Consider the following 18,839-nt stretch of genomic DNA (forward strand, 5'->3'; position numbering starts at 1 on the left):
CTGATCATGTGATCACTGTGCTGGCCACGCGGGACAGGCTCTGATCATGTGATCACTGTGCTGGCCAGCGGGACAGGCCCCTGATCATGTGATCACTGTGCTGGCCAGCGGGACAGGCCCCTGATCATGTGATCACTGTGCTGGCCAGCGGGACAGGCCCCTGATCATGTGATCACTGTGCTGGCCAGCGGGACAGGCCCCTGATCATGTGATCACTGTGCTGGCCAGCGGGACAGGCCCCCTGATCATGTGATCACTGTGCTGGCCAGCGGGACAGGCCCCTGATCATGTGATCACTGTGCTGGCCAGCGGGACAGGCCCCTGATCATGTGATCACTGTGCTGGCCAGCGGGACAGGCCCCTGATCATGTGATCACTGTGCTGGCCAGCGGGACAGGCCCCTGATCATGTGATCACTGTGCTGGCCAGCGGGACAGGCCCCTGATCATGCGATCACTGTGCTGGCCAGCGGGACAGGCCCCTGATCATGCGATCACTGTGATGGCCAGCAGGACAGGCTCCTGATCATGTGCTGGCCAGCAGGACAGGCTCCCGATCATGTGATGGCCAGCAGGACAGGCTCCCGATCATGTGATGGCCAGCAGGACAGGCTCCCGATCATGTGATGGCCAGCAGGACAGGCCCCTGATCATGTGATCACTGTGCTGACCAGCAGGACAGGCCCCTGATCATGTGATCACTGTGCTGACCAGCAGGACAGGCTCCCGATCATGCGATCACTGTGATGGCCAGCAGGACAGGCTCCCGATCATGCGATCACTGTGATGACCAGCGGGACAGGCTCCCGATCATGTGATCACTGTGATGACCAGCGGGACAGGCTCCCGATCATGTGATCACTGTGATGGCCAGCAGGACAGGCCCCTGATCATGTGATGGCCAGCAGGACAGGCCCCTGATCATGTGATGGCCAGCAGGACAGGCTCCTGATCATGTGATCACTGTGATGGCCAGCAGGACAGGCTCCTGATCATGTGATCACTGATGGCCAGTCGCAGTGATCACATGATCAGGAGCCTGTCCTACTGGCTCTGGATTGTTCCACGACAGCGCAGTCACGGTGTTAAGAGCATGCAAAGGAGTTGGCTTCTAGCACACAATAGGTACTCGTATGTGGCAGTATAGAATAAGGCCCCGCCTCCGCCATGCCACGTATACACATACAGCCGGTGGGAAGGGTGAACCTGAGCAGCCAATCCTCACACAGCAGCGCTGTCACATGGGAGGAAGGGGAGTCAGTCACATGCTTCTCCATACCTGGAAGTATCAGGGGAAGCCCTTTACAGAATGGTAACGTGAACTGTCTGTGTCCCCCGCAGCTTGCCATATATTGGAGTGCCCTGAGGGTCACGCCCAGGATGTGATCAGCACCATCGGACAGGCCTTCGAACTCCGCTTCAAACAATACCTCAAAAATCCTCCAAAATTAGTAACTCCGCATGACAGGTACTCCCAGCCCCTCCCCCCCCCCCCAATCAAGTATGGTGGGTCAGAGATGTCCGGGAGGAGCAGAACCTGTAATGTTTATCTTTTTACTTCACTCCAGGATGGCCGGATTTGACGCTCCGCGTGGGACGAGGAAGAGGAGGAGCTTCCAGACCACGCCTATTACAACGATTTCCCAGGCAAGGAGCCGCCCATCGGCGGGGTGGTGGACATGCGATTACGGGAGGGAGCGGCTCCTGCAGTACCGAGGCAAAGTCCCAATCACATGGGCGCCACTCTGGTGAGGCTGCACTGAGGGAGGACGGGGGGAGGAGGTGGGATATATATAATGTACAATAAATTATGTGACCGTCCTTTCCTGTCCGCAGCCAGTGGGACAGATCACCGGGGTGGAGCAGGACGCACGGAAGCTGCAGCCACAGGCCTCAGTACAAGGTAACAAGTCAACTCCAAGTGACTCCGCCTTTCCTGATAACTCCACCCATTCTTTGTTTTCTCCCAATCCCTGATCTATATCTGACCTCTCCTCTCATCCTGGTCACCGTGTCCCACCTAATCCCTGATCTATATCTGATCTCTCCTCTCATCCTGGTCACCGTGTCCCACCTAATCCCTGATCTATATCTGATCTCTCCTCTCATCCTGGTCACCGTGTCCCACCTAATCCCTGATCTATATCTGATCTCTCCCCCTCCTCCTGGTCACCGTGTCCCACCTAATCCCTGATCTATATCTGATCTCTCCTCTCATCCTGGTCACCGTGTCCCACCTAATCCCTGATCTATATCTGATCTCTCCTCCTCATCCTGGTCACCGTGTCCCACCTAATCCCTGATCTATATCTGATCTCTCCTCTCATCCTGGTCACCGTGTCCCACCTAATCCCTGATCTATATCTGATCTCTCCTCCTCATCCTGGTCACCGTGTCCCACCTAATCCCTGATCTATATCTGATCTCTCCTCTCATCCTGGTCACCGTGTCCCACCTAATCCCTGATCTATATCTGATCTCTCATCCTGGTCACCGTGTCCCACCTAATCCCTGATCTATATCTGATCTCTCCTCCTCCTGGTCACCGTGTCCCACCTAATCCCTGATCTATATCTGATCTCTCCTCTCATCCTGGTCACCGTGTCCCACCTAATCCCTGATCTATATCTGATCTCTCCTCCTCATCCTGGTCACCATGTCCCACCTAATCCCTGATCTATATCTGATCTCTCCTCCTCATCCTGGTCACCGTGTCCCACCTAATCCCTGATCTATATCTGATCTCTCCCCTCATCCTGGTCACCGTGTCCCACCTAATCCCTGATCTATATCTGATCTCTCCCCCTCCTCCTGGTCACCGTGTCCCACCTAATCCCTGATCTATATCTGATCTCTCCTCCTCATCCTGGTCACCGTGTCCCACCTAATCCCTGATCTATATCTGATCTCTCCTCTCATCCTGGTCACCGTGTCCCACCTAATCCGTGATCTATATCTGATCTCTCATCCTGGTCACCGTGTCCCACCTAATCCCTGATCTATATCTGATCTCTCCCCCTCCTCCTGGTCACCGTGTCCCACCTAATCCCTGATCTATATCTGATCTCTCATCCTGGCCACTGTGTCCCACCTAATCCCTGATCTATATCTGATCTCTCCTCCTCATCCTGGTCACATGTCCCACCTAATCCCTGATCTATATCTGATCTCTCCTCCTCCTGGTCACCGTGTCCCACCTAATCCCTGATCTATATCTGATCTCTCCTCTCATCCTGGTCACCGTGTCCCACCTAATCCCTGATCTATATCTGATTTCTCCTCCTCATCCTGGTCACCGTGTCCCACCTAATCCCTGATCTATATCTGATCTCTCCTCCTCATCCTGGTCACCGTGTCCCACCTAATCCCTGATCTATATCTGATCTCTCCTCTCATCCTGGTCACCGTGTCCCACCTAATCCCTGATCTATATCTGATCTCTCATCCTGGTCACCGTGTCCCACCTAATCCCTGATCTATATCTGATCTCTCCCCTCCTCCTGGTCACCGTGTCCCACCTAATCCCTGATCTATATCTGATCTCTCCCCCTCCTCCTGGTCACCGTGTCCCACCTAATCCCTGATCTATATCTGATCTCTCATCCTGGCCACTGTGTCCCACCTAATCCCTGATCTATATCTGATCTCTCATCCTGGTCACCGTGTCCCACCTAATCCCTGATCTATATCTGATCTCTCCTCCTCATCCTGGTCACATGTCCCACCTAATCCCTGATCTATATCTGATCTCTCCTCCTCCTGGTCACCGTGTCCCACCTAATCCCTGATCTATATCTGATCTCTCCTCTCATCCTGGTCACCGTGTCCCACCTAATCCCTGATCTATATCTGATCTCTCCTCCTCATCCTGGTCACCATGTCCCACCTAATCCCTGATCTATATCTGATCTCTCCTCCTCATCCTGGTCACCGTGTCCCACCTAATCCCTGATCTATATCTGATCTCTCCCCTCATCCTGGTCACCGTGTCCCACCTAATCCCTGATCTATATCTGATCTCTCCCCTCCTCCTGGTCACCGTGTCCCACCTAATCCCTGATCTATATCTGATCTCTCCTCCTCATCCTGGTCACCATGTCCCACCTAATCCCTGATCTATATCTGATCTCTCCCTCATCCTGGTCACCGTGTCCCACCTAATCCCTGATCTATATCTGATCTCTCCTCCTCATCCTGGTCACCGTGTCCCACCTAATCCCTGATCTATATCTGATCTCTCCTCCTCCTCCTGGTCACCGTGTCCCACCTAATCCCTGATCTATATCTGATCTCTCCTCCTCCTCCTGGTCACCGTGTCCCACCTAATCCCTGATCTATATCTGATCTCTCCTCTCATCCTGGTCACCGTGTCCCACCTAATCCCTGATCTATATCTGATCTCTCCTCCTCATCCTGGTCACCGTGTCCCACCTAATCCCTGATCTATATCTGATCTCTCCTCTCATCCTGGTCACCGTGTCCCACCTAATCCCTGATCTATATCTGATCTCTCATCCTGGTCACCGTGTCCCACCTAATCCCTGATCTATATCTGATCTCTCCCCCTCCTCCTGGTCACCGTGTCCCACCTAATCCCTGATCTATATCTGATCTCTCCTCCTGGCCACTGTGTCCCACCTAATCCCTGATCTATATCTGATCTCTCATCCTGGTCACCGTGTCCCACCTAATCCCTGATCTATATCTGATCTCTCATCCTGGCCACTGTGTCCCACCTAATCCCTGATCTATATCTGATCTCTCATCCTGGTCACCGTGTCCCACCTAATCCCTGATCTATATCTGATCTCTCCTCCTCATCCTGGTCACATGTCCCACCTAATCCCTGATCTATATCTGATTTCTCCTCCTCCTGGTCACCGTGTCCCACCTAATCCCTGATCTATATCTGATCTCTCCTCCTCATCCTGGTCACATGTCCCACCTAATCCCTGATCTATATCTGATTTCTCCTCCTCCTGGTCACCGTGTCCCACCTAATCCCTGATCTATATCTGATCTCTCATCCTGGTCACCGTGTCCCACCTAATCCCTGATCTATATCTGATCTCTCCTCCTCATCCTGGTCACATGTCCCACCTAATCCCTGATCTATATCTGATCTCTCCTCCTCCTGGTCACCGTGTCCCACCTAATCCCTGATCTATATCTGATCTCTCCTCTCATCCTGGTCACCGTGTCCCACCTAATCCCTGATCTATATCTGATCTCTCCTCTCATCCTGGTCACCGTGTCCCACCTAATCCCTGATCTATATCTGATCTCTCCCCTCATCCTGGTCACCGTGTCCCACCTAATCCCTGATCTATATCTGATCTCTCCCCCTCCTCCTGGTCACCGTGTCCCACCTAATCCCTGATCTATATCTGATCTCTCCTCTCATCCTGGTCACCGTGTCCCACCTAATCCCTGATCTATATCTGATCTCTCCTCCTCATCCTGGTCACCGTGTCCCACCTAATCCCTGATCTATATCTGATCTCTCCTCTCATCCTGGTCACCGTGTCCCACCTAATCCCTGATCTATATCTGATCTCTCCTCCTCATCCTGGTCACCGTGTCCCACCTAATCCCTGATCTATATCTGATCTCTCATCCTGGTCACCGTGTCCCACCTAATCCCTGATCTATATCTGATCTCTCATCCTGGCCACTGTGTCCCACCTAATCCCTGATCTATATCTGATCTCTCCTCCTCATCCTGGTCACCGTGTCCCACCTAATCCCTGATCTATATCTGATCTCTCATCCTGGCCACTGTGTCCCACCTAATCCCTGATCTATATCTGATCTCTCCTCTCATCCTGGTCACCGTGTCCCACCTAATCCCTGATCTATATCTGATCTCTCCTCTCATCCTGGTCACCGTGTCCCACCTAATCCCTGATCTATATCTGATCTCTCCTCCTCATCCTGGTCACCGTGTCCCACCTAATCCCTGATCTATATCTGATCTCTCATCCTGGCCACTGTGTCCCACCTAATCCCTGATCTATATCTGATCTCTCCTCTCATCCTGGTCACCGTGTCCCACCTAATCCCTGATCTATATCTGATCTCTCCCCTCATCCTGGTCACCATGTCCCACCTAATCCCTGATCTATATCTGATCTCTCATCCTGGCCACCCTGTCCCACCTAATCCCTGATCTATATCTGATCTCTCCTCTCATCCTGGTCACCGTGTCCCACCTAATCCCTGATCTATATCTGATCTCTCCTCTCATCCTGGTCACCGTGTCCCACCTAATCCCTGATCTATATCTGATCTCTCCTCTCATCCTGGTCACCGTGTCCCACCTAATCCCTGATCTATATCTGATCTCTCCTCTCATCCTGGTCACCGTGTCCCACCTAATCCCTGATCTATATCTGATCTCTCCTCCTCATCCTGGTCACCGTGTCCCACCTAATCCCTGATCTATATCTGATCTCTCCTCCTCATCCTGGTCACCGTGTCCCACCTAATCCCTGATCTATATCTGATCTCTCCCCCTCCTCCTGGTCACCGTGTCCCACCTAATCCCTGATCTATATCTGATCTCTCCTCTCATCCTGGTCACCGTGTCCCACCTAATCCCTGATCTATATCTGATCTCTCCTCTCATCCTGGTCACCGTGTCCCACCTAATCCCTGATCTATATCTGATCTCTCCTCTCATCCTGGTCACCGTGTCCCACCTAATCCCTGATCTATATCTGATCTCTCCTCTCATCCTGGTCACCGTGTCCCACCTAATCCCTGATCTATATCTGATCTCTCCTCCTCATCCTGGTCACCGTGTCCCACCTAATCCCTGATCTATATCTGATCTCTCCTCCTCATCCTGGTCACCGTGTCCCACCTAATCCCTGATCTATATCTGATCTCTCCCCCTCATCCTGGTCACCGTGTCCCACCTAATCCCTGATCTATATCTGAGCTCTCCTCCTCATCCTGGTCACCGTGTCCCACCTAATCCCTGATCTATATCTGATCTCTCCTCCTCATCCTGGTCACCGTGTCCCACCTAATCCCTGATCTATATCTGACCTCTCCCCTCATCCTGGTCACCGTGTCCCACCTAATCCCTGATCTATATCTGATCTCTCCCCCTCATCCTGGTCACCGTGTCCCACCTAATCCCTGATCTATATCTGATCTCTCCTCCTCATCCTGGTCACCGTGTCCCACCTAATCCCTGATCTATATCTGATCTCTCCTCCTCATCCTGGTCACCGTGTCCCACCTAATCCCTGATCTATATCTGATCTCTCCCCCTCCTCCTGGTCACCGTGTCCCACCTAATCCCTGATCTATATCTGATCTCTCCTCCTCATCCTGGTCACCGTGTCCTACCTAATCCCTGATCTATATCTGATCTCTCCCCTCATCCTGGTCACCGTGTCCCACCTAATCCCTGATCTATATCTGACCTCTCCCCTCATCCTGGTCACCGTGTCCCACCTAATCCCTGATCTATATCTGATCTCTCCCCTCATCCTGGTCACCGTGTCCCACCTAATCCCTGATCTATATCTGATCTCTCCTCCTCCTCCTGGCCACCGTGTCCCACCTAATCCCTGATCTATATCTGATCTCTCCTCTCATCCTGGTCACCGTGTCCCACCTAATCCCTGATCTATATCTGATCTCTCCTCCTCCTCCTGGCCACCGTGTCCCACCTAATCCCTGATCTATATCTGACCTCTCCCCTCATCCTGGTCACCGTGTCCCACCTAATCCCTGATCTATATCTGATCTCTCCTCCTCATCCTGGTCACCGTGTCCCACCTAATCCCTGATCTATATCTGACCTCTCCCCTCATCCTGGTCACCGTGTCCCACCTAATCCCTGATCTATATCTGATCTCTCCCCTCATCCTGGTCACCGTGTCCCACCTAATCCCTGATCTATATCTGATCTCTCATCCTGGTCACCGTGTCCCACCTAATCCCTGATCTATATCTGATCTCTCATCCTGGCCACTGTGTCCCACCTAATCCCTGATCTATATCTGATCTCTCCTCCTCATCCTGGTCACATGTCCCACCTAATCCCTGATCTATTTCTGATCTCTCCTCCTCCTGGTCACCGTGTCCGACCTAATCCCTGATCTATATCTGATCTCTCCTCTCATCCTGGTCACCGTGTCCCACCTAATCCCTGATCTATATCTGATCTCTCCTCCTCATCCTGGCCACCGTGTCCCACCTAATCCCTGATCTATATCTGATCTCTCCTCTCATCCTGGTCACCGTGTCCCACCTAATCCCTGATCTATATCTGATCTCTCCTCTCATCCTGGTCACCGTGTCCCACCTAATCCCTGATCTATATCTGATCTCTCCCCCTCCTCCTGGTCACCGTGTCCCACCTAATCCCTGATCTATATCTGATCTCTCCCCTCATCCTGGTCACCGTGTCCCACCTAATCCCTGATCTATATCTGATCTCTCCCCCTCCTCCTGGTCACCGTGTCCCACCTAATCCCTGATCTATATCTGATCTCTCCTCTCATCCTGGTCACCGTGTCCCACCTAATCCCTGATCTATATCTGATCTCTCATCCTGGTCACCGTGTCCCACCTAATCCCTGATCTATATCTGATCTCTCCCCTCATCCTGGTCACCGTGTCCCACCTAATCCCTGATCTATATCTGACCTCTCCCCTCATCCTGGTCACCGTGTCCCACCTAATCCCTGATCTATATCTGATCTCTTCCCTCATCCTGGTCACCTTGTCCCACCTAATCCCTGATCTATATCTGATCTCTCCTCTCATCCTGGTCACCGTGTCCCACCTAATCCCTGATCTATATCTGATCTCTCCCCCTCCTCCTGGTCACCGTGTCCCACCTAATCCCTGATCTATATCTGATCTCTCATCCTGGTCACCGTGTCCCACCTAATCCCTGATCTATATCTGATCTCTCCTCCTCATCCTGGTCACCGTGTCCCACCTAATCCCTGATCTATATCTGATCTCTCCTCCTCATCCTGGTCACCGTGTCCCACCTAATCCCTGATCTATATCTGATCTCTCCTCCTCATCCTGGTCACCGTGTCCCACCTAATCCCTGATCTATATCTGATCTCTCCTCCTCATCCTGGTCACCGTGTCCCACCTAATCCCTGATCTATATCTGATCTCTCCTCCTCATCCTGGTCACCGTGTCCCACCTAATCCCTGATCTATATCTGACCTCTCCCCTCATCCTGGTCACCGTGTCCCACCTAATCCCTGATCTATATCTGATCTCTCATCCTCCTGGTCACCGTGTCCCACCTAATCCCTGATCTATATCTGACCTCTCCCCTCATCCTGGTCACCGTGTCCCACCTAATCCCTGATCTATATCTGATCTCTCCTCCTCCTGGTCACCGTGTCCTACCTAATCCCTGATCTATATCTGATCTCTCCTCTCATCCTGGTCACCGTGTCCCACCTAATCCCTGATCTATATCTGATCTCTCCCCCTCCTCCTGGTCACCGTGTCCCACCTAATCCCTGATCTATATCTGATCTCTCCTCCTCATCCTGGTCACCGTGTCCCACCTAATCCCTGATCTATATCTGATCTCTCCTCTCATCCTGGTCACCGTGTCCCACCTAATCCCTGATCTATATCTGATCTCTCATCCTGGTCACCGTGTCCCACCTAATCCCTGATCTATATCTGATCTCTCATCCTGGTCACCGTGTCCCACCTAATCCCTGATCTATATCTGATCTCTCCCCTCATCCTGGTCACCGTGTCCCACCTAATCCCTGATCTATATCTGACCTCTCCCCTCATCCTGGTCACCGTGTCCCACCTAATCCCTGATCTATATCTGATCTCTTCCCTCATCCTGGTCACCTTGTCCCACCTAATCCCTGATCTATATCTGATCTCTCCTCTCATCCTGGTCACCGTGTCCCACCTAATCCCTGATCTATATCTGATCTCTCCCCCTCCTCCTGGTCACCGTGTCCCACCTAATCCCTGATCTATATCTGATCTCTCATCCTGGTCACCGTGTCCCACCTAATCCCTGATCTATATCTGATCTCTCCTCCTCATCCTGGTCACCGTGTCCCACCTAATCCCTGATCTATATCTGATCTCTCCTCCTCATCCTGGTCACCGTGTCCCACCTAATCCCTGATCTATATCTGATCTCTCCTCCTCATCCTGGTCACCGTGTCCCACCTAATCCCTGATCTATATCTGATCTCTCCTCCTCATCCTGGTCACCGTGTCCCACCTAATCCCTGATCTATATCTGATCTCTCCTCCTCATCCTGGTCACCGTGTCCCACCTAATCCCTGATCTATATCTGACCTCTCCCCTCATCCTGGTCACCGTGTCCCACCTAATCCCTGATCTATATCTGATCTCTCATCCTCCTGGTCACCGTGTCCCACCTAATCCCTGATCTATATCTGACCTCTCCCCTCATCCTGGTCACCGTGTCCCACCTAATCCCTGATCTATATCTGATCTCTCCTCCTCCTGGTCACCGTGTCCCACCTAATCCCTGATCTATATCTGATCTCTCCTCCTCCTGGTCACCGTGTCCCACCTAATCCCTGATCTATATCTGATCTCTCCTCTTCATCCTGGTCACCGTGTCCCACCTAATCCCTGATCTATATCTGATCTCTCCTCCTCCTGGTCACCGTGTCCCACCTAATCCCTGATCTATATCTGATCTCTCCTCCTCATCCTGGTCACCGTGTCCCACCTAATCCCTGATCTATATCTGATCTCTCCTCTCATCCTGGTCACCGTGTCCCACCTAATCCCTGATCTATATCTGATCTCTCCCTCATCCTGGTCACCGTGTCCCACCTAATCCCTGATCTATATCTGATCTCTCCTCTCATCCTGGTCACCGTGTCCCACCTAATCCCTGATCTATATCTGATCTCTCATCCTGGTCACCGTGTCCCACCTAATCCCTGATCTATATCTGATCTCTCCCTCATCCTGGTTACCGTGTCCCACCTAATCCCTGATCTATATCTGATCTCTCCTCCTCATCCTGGTCACCGTGTCCCACCTAATCCCTGATCTATATCTGATCTCTCCTCCTCATCCTGGTCACCGTGTCCCACCTAATCCCTGATCTATATCTGATCTCTCCTCCTGGTCACCGTGTCCCACCTAATCCCTGATCTATATCTGATCTCTCCCCTCATCCTGGTCACCGTGTCCCACCTAATCCCTGATCTATATCTGATCTCTCCCTCATCCTGGTCACCTTGTCCCACCTAATCCCTGATCTATATCTGATCTCTCATCCTGGTCACCGTGTCCCACCTAATATCTGATCTCTCCTCCTCATCCTGGTCACCGTGTCCCACCTAATCCCTGATCTATATCTGATCTCTCCTCCTCATCCTGGTCACCGTGTCCCACCTAATCCCTGATCTATATCTGATCTCTCCCTCATCCTGGTCACCGTGTCCCACCTAATCCCTGATCTATATCTGATCTCTCCTCTTCATCCTGGTCACCGTGTCCCACCTAATCCCTGATCTATATCTGATCTCTCCTCCTCCTGGTCACCGTGTCCCACCTAATCCCTGATCTATATCTGATCTCTCCCTCATCCTGGTCACCGTGTCCCACCTAATCCCTGATCTATATCTGATCTCTCCTCTCATCCTGGTCACCGTGTCCCACCTAATCCCTGATCTATATCTGATCTCTCCTCTCATCCTGGTCACCGTGTCCCACCTAATCCCTGATCTATATCTGATCTCTCCCTCATCCTGGTCACCGTGTCCCACCTAATCCCTGATCTATATCTGATCTCTCCTCTCATCCTGGTCACCGTGTCCCACCTAATCCCTGATCTATATCTGATCTCTCCTCTCATCCTGGTCACCGTGTCCCACCTAATCCCTGATCTATATCTGATCTCTCCTCCTCATCCTGGTCACCGTGTCCCACCTAATCCCTGATCTATATCTGATCTCTCCTCCTCATCCTGGTCACCGTGTCCCACCTAATCCGTGATCTATATCTGATCTCTCCTGCTCATCCTGGTCACCGTGTCCCACCTAATCCCTGATCTATATCTGATCTCTCATCCTGGTCACCGTGTTCCACCTAATCCCTGATCTATATCTGATCTCTCCCCCTCATCCTGGTCACCGTGTCCCACCTAATCCCTGATCTATATCTGATCTCTCATCCTGGTCACCGTGTCCCACCTAATCCCTGATCTATATCTGATCTCTCCTCTCATCCTGGTCACCGTGTCCCACCTAATCCCTGATCTATATCTGATCTCTCCTCCTCATCCTGGTCACCGTGTCCCACCTAATCCCTGATCTATATCTGATCTCTCATCCTGGTCACCGTGTCCCACCTCCCATCCCATGGGTTCAGGTTCGGGCTTCATCCATTTTTTCCCTTTTCATTCAGGTAAGGAGCGCTTCCCTGTACCCGGCGCCAAGCCGCTGAACCGCCCCGACCTCTTCGATGACCCCTCGTACGTCAACGTCCAGAACCTGGAGAAGTCCCGTCAGCCTCTGCGAGGGACCATCAATGGACAGAGGGACATCTTTGACATGAGTGAGTCTGCAACTTGCTTTATGGGGGTCATCATGTCCTAAAGCTCAGGAATGTCTGTCATAAGGTGGGCCGGTCCTAAACAAATATCTAAGGGGTGTCTGATTGAAGTCAGTACTGGGTGTACAGGAAGAGGGGTAAATACCGGTACTTATAGTACAGGATGTGGGTCAGTACCAGTACTCGAAGGGTCAGTACTTGTAGTAGTTATAGTATAGGGTGTAGGGGCCAGTATTATAGGTGTGGGAGTGGTCAGTGTTGGTACTTGTAGTGCTATAGGAGTGGGACGGGTCAGCCCCAATACATCTAGTATTATAGGAGGGGTCAGCATTGGTACTCATACAACACATAGATCCTCCAAAAAAAGGAAGGCAGACGCTCACCATAAAAGCCAATATTTTATTGAAACCAAATGGATGCAGTCACAAAGTCCACCTGGCGTCATAGTAATGCTAATGCGTTTCATTCCACCAGAGGAACTTATTCATAGAGGTACCCATAGTACTATGGGAGGGGGGTGTGAGTACCAGCACTCATAGCGTTATGGGGGGGGGGGTCAGTGCCAGTGTTCTAACTACTATAGGGAGGGGTCACACCAGTACTATGATCCTATATCAGAATGTTGACACCCTATAAAGGGGCAGGCCCATGTCACCCTTAAAAAACAGAGGGCACACCAGCCTAGCGCATTACCCCTACTAACACATTTATTGATACTCCAACATAATTGTACTCCAAACGCTGTGATAATCAAAGCCCATCGGCATCAGCATCAAAATCGTTCGATCCACTACATCTGCTCTTCAGCTTGGAAGGACATCACCTGGATCCTAGCTTGCTTCCTCAGAGGCAAACTAGCTGGCTTACACGTTTCGAGGGTTGTACCCTCTTCCTCAGAGCCAAACTAGCTGGCTTACACATTTTGAGTGTACCCCATTTCTCAGAGCCACGCCAGTTGGCTTACGTGTTTCGAGAGTTGTACCCCCTTCCTTAGAGCCATGCTAGCTGGCTTGCCTGTTTTGAGGGTTGCATCCCCTTCCTCAGAGCCAAACTAGCTGGCTTAAACATTTTTAAGGTTGTCCCCCATTTCTCAGAGCCACGCTAGTTGGCTTACATGTTTTGAAAGGTGTACCCTCTTCCTCAGAGCTAAACTAGCTGGCTTATATGTTTCGAGGGTTGTACCTCCTTCCTCAGAGCTAAACTAGCTGGCTTACGTGTTTTGAGGGTTATATTCCCTGCATCAGAGGCAAATTAGCTGGCTTATGTATTTCGAGGCTTGTACCCCCTTATTCAGAGGCAAACTAGCTGGCTTACACGTTTCGAGACCTATATCCCCTTCTTCAGAGGCAGACTAGCTGGCTTGCGTGTTTCGAGGGTTGTGCACCTTCCTCAGAGGTAAACTATCTGGCTTTATGTGTTTCAAGGTTTGTACCCCCTTCCTTTAAACCAAGTCATGACACCCTGAGCTCTGTTGACTTGAGGGGTAAGGTTGAAATTCTCTGGTCTTGCCTCAACACTAAAAAGGAGCAGTGCTGTGCAGGGGGATGATGGGGAGGGGAATACACAGTTTTTTAGTATATTTTCTCAATATCCTTCCTGTCCACAGAGCCGTTTGAAGAAGCTCTTCCCCCCGGTCAAGCCCTCATCAGCATGGAGGAGCAATTGAAGCGGGAGCCGTGGTATCACGGGAAGATGACCCGGAAGGAGGCCGAGAGGCTTCTACGGGTCAATGGGGACTTCCTCGTAAGAGAGAGCACCACCACCCCGGGGCAGTACGTCCTGACCGGCCTCCAGAACGGGCAGCCTAAACACCTTCTGCTGGTGGATCCGGAAGGAGTGGTGAGTTTCCTCCTATGTTTTGTGTTGGGGGGCCCATGGAATGGTGAATGATGGAAATCCTGCTTAACTGGTCTTCTCTTCTTGCCAGGTTCGGACTAAAGACCACCGTTTCGAGAGCGTGAGCCACCTCATCAGCTACCACATGGACAATCACTTACCGATAATCTCCGCCGGGAGCGAGCTGTGTCTTCAACAACCAGTGGAGCGGAGACAGTGAGACCCATCTGCCCGTTGGCCACAGGCAGCCACGTTCCTTCTTTAGAATCTCCGATCACGGGGTGGGGGGGGGAGGGTTTGTCGTCCATCCTTATACTGTATCTCATTACGGACCCGTTGCCGTGGCTCCCTTCCGTCACTTTCAGGGAATCTTTAGGGATCCTAATGCACAAGTGAGACCCGGAATACCCCCTTAATCACACGCAAGGGAGCGAACTGTACTCATCAAGATGGCGGGCGAGCGGATTGTCCTCCTCTCCCCCCGACCCCCGACCCCCTCCCAGCACAAAACGGGCTCCTCTTCTGATAGCACACGACGATCTGTGGCGGCCGCTCTACAATACTGATTTGTGCCTTCTAGAAACCTTCTTTTTTTTTTTTTCGTCTTTGATTTTGTACAATGCATCCCGATTCTGAGGTGGGGGAGGGGTGACCTCAAGGGCAACCCCTTCTCAGGCACATGTTGTTATATAGACTTGTATCCCCGTTGTGTGGGATTTCAGCGAAGATGGGTTCTTGACCGAACGGCAATAATGATTGTAGCCGGAGCTGCTGCATGCTGGAATTCCTTGTTCCCCCGTGAACCCCATTTATTCGCAGAGTGCGTCTCATCCACCGGTCCCCGCCTCCTGTCCTCCAGTGGAAAGGACTTAGCGAGGTTGTCACCAACCTGCGAATCATTGCTGCCCCAGAATCTGAACTCCATCTTCCCCTAATAGAGGCGTGAATTCTTTCTACCCTTTGCCTTAAAGGAAAGGGAGGAAAGTGTCGGCCATTGATGACTTTGTTCTTTGGATGACCACACCTTAACCATCCCGCCTCGCCTCACCCCTCCCTCCCAATGACAAGAGTGAGAACACAGCTTGGATCCAACGAAGAACTGTAACCAATAGAAACGAGGTGCTGGGTTCAAATCACCAGAAGATTGGTCAGATCACAATAAGATGTAATGGCTCTCCAGAAACGGGTGTCCTACACACTTGGGGGTGCCCAGATTTGAAGGTTCCCATCCATGAAGTCTAGTGAGAGTACCAGACAAACAATCTGGCTATAGAAACTGTTTAGTATTGGTTCACAAATGACTATAGAATACCAACGCGTTTCGTCGGCTCAAAGACTTCCCACTTTTTCAGCACTATAACACCGATCTCAATGTAGCTGAACTACTTTATTGGTTTGTGTAAAGCTGGGATGTATCCCTTCCGGTATAGAAATTCGTGTATATTTTGTAGCCCTAAAGAGGAGGAAGGCACTTGAGCTCCCGAAACGCGTTGGTCGTTCTATGTTGTTGTTTATGAACCAATACTAATAACGTTTTTTGTACTCTCGGACTTTAGTTGGCGCTCTCATTAGATTTTATAAAACAGGCTGACAATATTGATGTAGACAAGAGAGTACCTTCCCCGGGACCTCCTACGCTGATGCGTTTCACATCCCTCCTACACAGCACAACTGCACTTACTGCCTAGGTACTGCCAACTACAGGGAAAGGGATCTCAGACTGAGATGGGTTGAAATGGTAGAGAGGTGAAGGATCATCCATGGTTACTCCGAACTGTTCCCTGAGGGTAGGCCAGGATGGCCTGCTCTGATCTGTAGACCAGTTAATTCTCAACCAGAGAGAACTCCTACACTGATGCTTTTCACCTACTAACGTTGGCTTTATCTACAATTAAGCCAAGGTCTGTGGGTGAAACGCATCAGTGGGGACTATGTCTGGATTAATATTGAGGGCAGGTGACTTCCTTCTTGCACGGACCAGAAAATGAGCCCCGGCTGGCATCTTGCACCCGCTTCTAGGGTGGAAGACCGAATATCAGGCTTGGCATCAGAAGGGTTTGCACCCCTAGCCATCTATGGTTTAGATTTTTAGAGCTTCCTAGACTTTCATAGTTACATAGTTAGTCAGGTTGAAAAAAGACACAAGTCCATCCAGTCGATGTTTAAGGGGTTTCGGCTTGGAGGGTGTTCCAGACACAACACGGCAGGGTGCGATTTCCAGCGGCTGGGCATTAAGTGCCGTTGTGCTGTGTACGAGGCGATGTTGCGTACAGAACTACAACCCATCGTAGCCAATCAGAATTTCTCCATCGTCCATTGAGGGATACAGATTGATAGTAAGAGACATTGGGCTTATATTGCCACCTATAGGAGAAATGGACACTAGGCACATTGAAAACCGAAGGCCAACCCCCTAGAGGCCATAACCACCCCCACTTCACCAGTTTCGCTTTGCCGTCCTCAGGAGAACGGATCTCCCCTTGCTTTCTGCTTCATTTTTTGGCTTGATTTGGAAGATTTTTCTACTATTAAAAGCTAGCGGTAGAATAAGTCTGGATGTGGTAAATCCTGGAAGCCTCTCCATTTAGCCCAGGTCTTCCCAGTTCATATTGGTGATCGCCCTGCAGCCGACAGTGAGTACCAGTCCCATTTCCAGTGGATACAGTAAAGTGAATTCTGTTTGGTTCTGGCCACATCCTATACAGTGCTGCTTTCCTTACTGAAGAAGCACATTGGTGACCCCAGTTGGGTCTCCAGGCTGGATAGAGCAGAAGTTCTAAAAGATCTGGTACAGGCATTGAGGTTCCCTGGGATAGGACAGAGAGCAGAAGGCGGCTCAGTAATGGGAAAGGGATCTCAGACTGGGATGGGTTGAAATGATGGAGAGGTGGAGGATCAGCCTTGGTTACTCTGTACGGTTCCCTGAGGGTAGGTGGGGGATGGCCTGCTTTCATTTGTAGACCAGTTATTCTCAACCAGAGTTCCTCAAGAGGTTACTGGAGGTTTGGCTGATTAACCTCCCATTTGATGGTGCCGGTACAGTTTTGGGGCCAACACCACTTGGCAGAGCCGGCTATATGACAGGTTGGCATTCTCAACACCACTGTAAGAGGGACATTCTTCCCACCGGCCACCATTAGCCAGGGCATATTTTTTAACTGAACCCCAATTGGTTCTAGCAGGGGTTCCCAGGACCTCCGTATTATTTGAGGAGTTCCTCTGAAGTAAGACTGTTTAGAAAAGCTGCTGTAGACATTAGACCGGGGGGTGTCTGTGGTCAGTGGACATCCTTCGGCAACGTGGGGTCATGGCTGATGTCCAAGCTTATGATGTTGGGTCTTTGTTGTTGGGTCTTATGATGTTGGGTTGTAGCCTTTGGCCCTCCTGGGTTCCAGTGATGCTTATTTCCTTCCATAACTATGGTTGGTAAAGGGTCAGGTTGGGTAGGTTGTTCTGCTGTCTGTAGCCGGTTCAGTCCTGTGCATTGTATCTCAGACCCGAAGATCGATCCTCACATCCGAGAGGAGGAAGAGGCTTGGAAAGGAAGGTAGTCATGCGACCACACAGCCAGACCAATGGGAAAGCGGCTTTTGCTGGCGGAAAGGACGGGGCGCACAGAGAAATGCACATGTTTATCCCCCCATCCCCCCACACATGTACATAGACCCCCCCCCCCCCTTATTGCATGCACACTTTATATTCTGATACCAAAGTCTCGCCACCTGCAGCAACATATCATCTGCGTCTCGTATTGCTGCGTCACTTCCTTGTACATGACTCTTTTTTTTTTTTTCATATGATTTTAAAGATACATTTTTTTGCCTTGATTATACCAAAGGAGAGTTACAAGCGCTCATTATTAAAGTTAGTATTTCTTTACACGTGTTTTGTGGTCATGTTTTACTGGGTCGGGTGATTGTCCTGAATCGGGGGCGTGCGTCATTAAACCTTCCCTCCGGCAATGGCGCCGTCACCGGCCTGAGAGCGGAGCAGACAGAGCAACGCAGCCAATAACCTTCCTACAGAGGAGGCCGGAAAAATGAGGAGGAGAGAAATAGGAGGTTGAGGGGATTATGGAGGAGAAAAGGAATGGAAGAGGGGTGGGAGAAAGGAAGACACAAGAGAAAGGGGTTGGAGAAGAAAGAGAAGAGGAGGAAAGGAAGGTGGGAAGGAAGAAGGAGAGATGGGGGGGGGGGAGAGGTGATGGGGGGTGGGAAGGAAGAGGGAGAGATGATGATGAGAGGGGGAGGTAGAAAGGAAGCGGAGAGGGGTTTGGGGGGGGGGGAGAGGAGAGAGGTGTGGGGGGGTGGGAAGGAAGAGGAGGAGGTAGAAAGGAAGAGGGGGGGGGGGGGATGGGAGAAAGGAAGAGCGGTGGGGGGGGGGTGGCAGGAGAAGAGGTGAGGCAGGAGAAATGATTGGCGGGGTGAGTAAT

General features: G+C 51.2%; 1 protein-coding gene across 1 annotated transcript; it reads left to right on the plus strand.

The window, feature by feature from the left end:
- Positions 1 to 1,340: 1,340 nt before the first annotated feature.
- Positions 1,341 to 18,286, plus strand: SHC1 (SHC adaptor protein 1; the record flags this gene model as incomplete). Its single annotated transcript, XM_073608699.1, is given in 7 exon segments — positions 1,341 to 1,467; positions 1,568 to 1,581; positions 1,584 to 1,747; positions 1,836 to 1,902; positions 12,425 to 12,574; positions 14,178 to 14,410; positions 14,499 to 18,286. Coding segments are annotated over 7 exon segments (884 nt in total), but the record flags the coding sequence as incomplete, so codon positions are not given.
- Between the last annotated feature and the right edge of the window lie 553 nt (positions 18,287 to 18,839).

Source organism: Aquarana catesbeiana, linkage group LG13, assembly GCF_042186555.1.
Source record: "Aquarana catesbeiana isolate 2022-GZ linkage group LG13, ASM4218655v1, whole genome shotgun sequence".
NCBI classification, from domain to species: domain Eukaryota; kingdom Metazoa; phylum Chordata; class Amphibia; order Anura; family Ranidae; genus Aquarana; species Aquarana catesbeiana.